This window comes from Limulus polyphemus, unplaced genomic scaffold (genome assembly GCF_000517525.1).
Source record: "Limulus polyphemus unplaced genomic scaffold, Limulus_polyphemus-2.1.2 Scaffold6370, whole genome shotgun sequence".
NCBI classification, from domain to species: domain Eukaryota; kingdom Metazoa; phylum Arthropoda; class Merostomata; order Xiphosura; family Limulidae; genus Limulus; species Limulus polyphemus.
Genome location: NW_013671980.1, coordinates 1 through 7,170, shown reverse-complemented (window position 1 = coordinate 7,170; position 7,170 = coordinate 1). Strand labels below are relative to the sequence as shown.

The 7,170-nt window shown below is 31.7% G+C and overlaps 1 protein-coding gene across 1 annotated transcript; it reads left to right on the top strand.

Annotated features, from left to right (window-relative positions):
- Positions 1-443: 443 nt before the first annotated feature.
- On the top strand, positions 444-6,567 carry LOC106473651 (the record flags this gene model as incomplete). The annotated part of the gene is made up of 5 exons (XM_022402057.1): positions 444-649; positions 3,172-3,291; positions 4,087-4,123; positions 6,080-6,144; positions 6,455-6,567. Coding segments are annotated over exons 1-5 (513 nt in total), but the record flags the coding sequence as incomplete, so codon positions are not given.
- Between the last annotated feature and the right edge of the window lie 603 nt (positions 6,568-7,170).

Sequence of the window (7,170 nt, the reverse complement as noted above, 5' to 3'; positions counted from 1 at the left end):
GTCCCACTAAACATGCTCGCCCTTTCATTCGTGGGGGCGTTATAAGTGACGGTCAATTCCACTATTCATTGGGAAAAGAATAGCCCAAGAGTGGGCGGTGGGTGGTGATGACTAGCTGCCTTCCCTCTAGTCTTACACTGCTAAATTAGGGACGGCTAGCGCAGATAGCCCTCGTGTAGTTTTGTGCGAAATTCAAAACAAACAAACAAACCTATTACACTTTAATGTGAATTCTAGCAGAAGATCTTCGACAACTGATATGGTACAATTGTATACACAACAACTCTTCGCCATATCTGCAGGTTTGGAACAGCATTTTGTTCAAATTCTTGTTTTTTATTTTTCCTAAAACCCGCATGTAAAAGTTGTTGTTTTAGTACTTTTTATATTGCAAAAAAAAAAGAACTATGAACATAAAGGATATGAGATTGGGGAAGGGCAAATTAATATGATAAGAATAATGTGCTCGTGATGTTGCAAATACGCAGGATCAGCAGAAAAACGTTAGCATCAGTAAAGATACTCAAATATCCCAAGTGCTTTCAGACTGAAGTAAAGTCCTATTTCCGGAAGCGCTTCGGTTATTTGGGTTTCTTTTCTGATAACAATAATTATGTAGATGATGAATCATATATAGGCCTAAGCTGTAGTAAGCATTGCTTGTAAACTAACGTTACATAGCTTCTCTGATTAGTATTACTGAGTAGTAATTCCGTATTAATATTAGTCAGGAATCCATTCACTGAGGTCTGTATGTTAGTTTCATGAAATGTGTGTATCATGTCAGGAATTTTACTGTTAATGAGTGTTATCCAGCTGTGTGACTGCGAGTGCCATTGAAAATTAATAAATCTATCCCTTATTTCTGAGCACTATCACATTCACACTAGCAATGATTAGGACTGAATAGGCTTAAAGTTAAAATTAGTTAATAATAATAATAACTGTTTAGGCCAAATTAAAAATTATCTACCATGTAGAAATGTTAGATCGAACCAGAAATATATATTTCATAGGAGAGAAGAGTTCACAAATTGAATAATTATGTATGAAAACAGCCTAAGCCTCCGTATTTTTTGATGACTGTTACCCAAACAGTGTGGAAAACTGTAAATTAGTCATTTATTGGAATTTCTTATGTGGTTGTGTTACTACTAGTACTACTAACTTACTGTATAAATTGCGTGCCCTAGGCTATGTAATTAATTTTTTTAAAAACCAAGAATTAAAATTACTTACCTTGTGAAACTGAAAGACCAGTTCAAAGTATGTGACCACTGCAAAACTTATTAAATTTCACTCTAAAATATAGTAGATACGATAATCTAAAATCATTTATATTAGGACACTGCCTAAATGATATGCATGTAAAGATTATACTTTATGTCCATATAAACTACTTTTTTAGAAAATACTAAAATATATGAAGTTTAGGGTTAACCTAATCTTTATGAACACCAATTCTTGAGGTCAGACATCTGGGAACTTTGCCCTCCTATGATGCAATGTCTGCGTGGTAACTGAGGCAAAGGGACAAACAAAAAACGCAGTGAAGGGGGAAATCTCATTCAATCCATACACTTGCTTGCTGTCTAGACTCATAATCGTAATGACTATTTGTGTTTGTGACGATCTTTTATTGTTCCAAACCTGCAAATATGGTGAAAAGTTGTTGTGTATTCAATTGCACCAATAACAAGTCGAAAATTTCAGATCAACTCAGTGAAAGAAATTTGGCAAGCATTGATATAAGGGTGCTACTATTGCGTGAGGTCTACCGCTGCATTATCCATCCCTCACACATTTCCATAAATTTATTTTAGCGATAAACACTTAATTTGATACATTTTTAAACATGTTTGATAGACCTGGGTAGGCGACATATGGCGAGAGACCTCACGCTATAGTAGCAACAATATAATATTGTTGGAGTCTGTGGTGAACTCTTTTACCTGGGTGAAGGCATCGTATACAATGAATGATGCCTGTGCTATTCTGTACAATTTTTGAGTTGGATATTGGCTTAATGTTGTAACTGTTGTTGAAGCGATATCAACCAGTCTTTCCTGTTCTTTTCAGAATCATTTTTCTTTTTAGCTACTATGCTACATAGTAAGGCATTGTATTTTTGTTTATTCTGGAGTATTCTGGCAGTATACATATATTTAGTACATGGTCACCAGTCTAATCTCTTTAACTAAGTGTTGACCCTCTATCAATGTAGCACTACCTGAAGTTGTTAAAACAAATTATTATTATTATTTTGAATATTATGCCATACTTGTCCTGTCAGTGTTGTCATTGCTTTATCAATAAATTCTTATTCTTGTAGAGAGTTATCATGTTAAGACCATGAAAATGTTGATTTAGAGAAAAGTGAAGTTAAAGTTTGATAGTTCATATTATCTATGTATATGTTATTTGTAAATGGAATATCATTAGTTTTTGTGGATTTAAGTGGCATTAGTTATGCAGTTTGCTACAGGAAGACTTCTCTGCTTCATTTGAAGCTTTTTAGTCATAACTGTACTCCATTATTGTTTGCCCCTTTGTCAAGATGGCTGTTGTGTTACCAGGTCAAGCTGTCCTCATGAATAGTTAATATTGAAAATAATCTTGGACTTGGTAGTCTAATTCTACAGAAAAAAAAACAAAATTAATACTAGAAACGTAATATATTATACATCATTAAGTGGATAAGACTGTAGTACACGTTCTTCTTAACTTCTGAACCAGGAATACATTGGTTCTGATATAAGAGTGCTTATTGAAAGTAATGGTAATTCATCAGAGCTTCAAACTGGTATAAAGTAAAAAATATGGAAACAATTTTCTTAATTTTTTTTTTTTTCCTCTGTTCAGAAATAACATTTGATGTCATATTGGGCTGTATTTGTAGTTTTTCTTTAGTTTTATTTCCCAAAATAATTTTAAAAATTCCTTTGATTTCTTGTGGATCAAAAAGTGTTTACAAGAATTTTGACATAAAATTAGTAATAGAGCAAGGCATGATGAATATACAAGCATGTGTATGTGTGACCCCTTTGGTCAAAATGGTCACAATCATGTGTACATTGAATAGTCAAATTTCTCTTTTTTGAGAAGTAAGTCACACTTGATATAAATTACACAATGAAAAACTATTAATGATAAAGTTGTTTTATTATGCAGCACAACTGGTTAAAAGGGAGACTGAGAAAAGTGTTGTTCATTTGAGGCATCATGAGAAATGTGTTGAGATTCTTCCTTGCAGTTTCATGCATTCTTTTGGGGTCACTGACCATTACATAGGTAAGTGTTAAGTACTAGTCAGTGGGGAGTCCTTGAAAACATTCTTAATACTTCAATAATTTCAGTAGGCTTGAACCTTTGAACTTAATATATATATATATATATGTGGGTCAAAGTGTTTATACTACTATGGATACCATTACATAGAATATTATCAAATTTGTATGAGAGGAAAGTACCACCTATTGACCAGTTTTACAGGTACAAGTAATGTTACCAAGGGACTTTTTTTTTATCAGAGAAAATTTATGATTGAAGGAAGTATAAAGATCTACTCTTGATTATCTCATGTAAACACCAATCTGGATACTTTGTTTGTGTTGAGAATTGAGCTATATGTACAGACAAGATTATTGTACATAATAGTTTAATATCTTGTGTTGAAATAGTTGGAGGTCTTTTGATGATATTTATTCTTAAAAGACCAAGTGTGCTTGATAATTCTGTGACAAACATTCTAAAAGACAGTATTATTGGATTTGAGATCACTATTCAAGCTTTGGGAACTAGGTGATTTGGAACCAGGAAAAATTAAAAATAGGCCCTATTGTGTACCTTTCTGATATATTATTGACAATATTTGAAAAAAGTTGATAGATAATTTAAAATATACATTTTTGGACAGACAATAATTAGGAGAAACATGCATTTTCAGTATTTTGTTACTAGGCTTTTGTATGGACTCAATATTTGATGACTGATAAATTTATTTACAAATATTTATTTTTTGTATAGGCACAACTGAAATATAGTACCTTTCATAAAAAAAACGTCTCAAGTTCAATTGTTTTTCAGAACTCATAGTGCATACTGGAGGGATAGAGACATTTTGGTAATAAAATCAAAAATAAACTACCTTTTCTCTAAATAATAATAATATTAGTCCTGAATAAGTGAAAATGGTGAAATTTTAGCGAAAATAATTTTATTATTATTATCTGGAGAGTAAAAGTCATTTTTTGAAACTTTATTCTTAAGTTTAACACTATAATAGAATGAATTTCTGGTTCTTCCTGTGTAAACAAAAGAAATGGATCTTAAATGATATGTAGCTTTAGCATACTGTAATAAGCACTATGGTATTAAAGTTTCACTTGCATAAATAATTTCAAGAATGAACTAACACATTGTAAATTCTCAACTAATACATTATCAATCTCACACATTATTCAATATATTTCAGTCATATTTGCTTTTAAGTATAAACAAAAGTTATGCTACAAAATACTTGTACAGAAAATGATAAAAATATTTAAAGCTAATTATCTAACTGACCAACACTTACAAGATCACAGTACAAATACAGTCAACAATTATTAAAGTAACTGAAAGATACAAAGTTTTATTGTTAGTCTTCTGCTTGTAATATACATGTCCATCTTTATATCTGCTGTTAGATGATATTTGTCTCCAGATATTGTGTGTGTTCAAAAATGTTTCTGTCATTGACCCATTAACTGCAGATGATGGATATTTCCATCATTGAAGTTCTATGGCTCAGCTGTGAATGACTGAAATATCCGTTAGTCGCACATATATAACTATAACTATGTGAATGACGAAAATTACCATTTTATTGTGATTGATGGCAACTCAGTTTTATCTGTGAGTCAGAAAATGGCAACTGAGCTGCTCCTGCCACAGTTAATGGGTTAATATGTTAATATTGAACTGATAGGATGTGCAGATGATACATGGTGAGCATTTTACTTGTATTTTGATCAGTACAAGTATATATTACAGTGCCAAATGGGTGTAAATTCGTAGAAACTTGTAATTAATTGCATTCCTCTTCTATCTTTTTTTGAAAGGTAATTGAAGTACATTAACCAAAGCATGAATAATAAATATTTTGAATTCATGATAAAAATATTAATTAAAATTTAATTGAATAGTGAATAAACATTTCATATGATGACTGAAAAAAAGATCATAAAAAAAACAACTAAATAAAGAATGCTGTTTGAAGTAATGGTATTGAAGTGTTGTAGACTGGTATTTTATTGTTTGAAAATAAACTTACTAGCTTTGTTATTGAATTTTCAGTAACTTAAGCTATTGGCCTAATTTTAATACAACAGACAAAGCTATATATGCATCTGTGTGTGTGTGTGTATATATACAGCCCCCTTCTTACTATTATCCATACAATTAGAGTTATTGAAAACAGCATAATTTAAAGTAATAAGGAAAATTGGAACAGAATGAAACTAATGACACTCGTTAAAGGTGTCAAAATTTTAGTTACCTCAGAATATGTTTAAGAAATAGTAGTCATATTACTTGGTTCTAGATAAGAAGTAATGAATTTAAAGATGTATGCCTGTTCTCCTATACACAGTGCAAAGTGTAGGCTTGTAAATAAGTGGATTTTAATGTTTATTGTGAACAGGGACTTGCTGATGCTACCTTCCTTATAATGGGCTTGAGCTCCTGCAACCAACAAAAAGTGTTTATGGTTACAGCAGGTTTACTTCATAACTACTACAGTATGCGTACCAAAGAGATGCAACCCCTAAATATTTTGTCTATCCTAAAATCATACCCTCACTGGGAAGAGGCAGGTGCAGCCCTGTTTGTAAGGAGATAAAATATTTGGTTTTGCATTTATGTATATCGTATAGGTGATCATGTAAACCAAGTGCAGTGTCTAAATATATAGTATCTGAAATTCTTTGGAGCTTGAATGTATAATTTGTGGTACAGTATTTTAAAGGGCATTTACTATGGACTCTTGACTTCTTGAAGAAGAATTACTCCTTGAATATTAACTTGTTTTGTTCTGCAGTAACCCTTGTTGTCTATCTAAAAGTGTCATGGAAGTTGAAGATGATTTTAGGGAACAAGATAGTGGTAAGTTATGCAGTTTCTTTATGGTACTTCATCATGATGTAATTGCAAATACCTCTCTTTTTATTTATTTTTGTAAAGCTGATTCTTTTATTGGCTTTGTACCTCACACTGAAATAGTACGACAGCATTTTTTGGTAGCCGAATTACTAGTTAAGAAAAACAATATTTCTTCCCTTACTTACCTACTTTACTATATGAATTAAAAGCTTTTATAATAAGTTAAAAACATTTTTAACATGCCTCAGTAGAGGTGACTATTGTTAAATTCACCCTTTTTGAACTACTCTTGTTTAAAATTTTTGTACAGTAGGTCAGCATCGAGTCCATTTCAATGAAGAATCGGATCATTTTGGCCATGATGCAAATATTATTGTTCATCCTTTGAATAACATGCATATTAATGTTCATCTGGGATTTTTACAGGCAAGTTTTTGTTAGTACATTCTGAAAATTTACATTCTTAAGTATTGAAAGTGTATAATTAAATTAGAGTGAAAATATTATCACAGTATGTAATAGCAAAGCACTGAATGGAATGGAAATAATACATGGTTAGATTTAATTTTAAATAACATATGTTGTTTTGAACAGTCCTGTATTATTTTCTTAGCTTATTTCCGTGGTTGTTTGTATATAAAAGTTAACATTCAGTTTAAGCTAAATAAAAAACAACTCTTTGCCATAACTCCTACAAACTGAGCTACTGAAGATCAAATCAACTCCTTACCATAATTACTGTAATATCTTTTCATTTATGATAGTGGTGCAATATGAGGGATCAGAATGTTAAGAAAACTACTGTAACTCAAGCTTTAATGCGACTTCTTCAACTCCTACCAGTGTTCAGAAACTGTGCTTCTCTTGAGTTGTCTTAGGCACCTTTACTGGGAACTGCTTCTCTTGGGTTGTCCAAGACACCCCTTACACAGACTGTGCTCTATTAAGTTGTTCATAACACCCCTTCATGTGACTGTGCTTCTATTCAGTTGTACAAAACATCCCTTAATGAGACTGTGCTTCTATTGG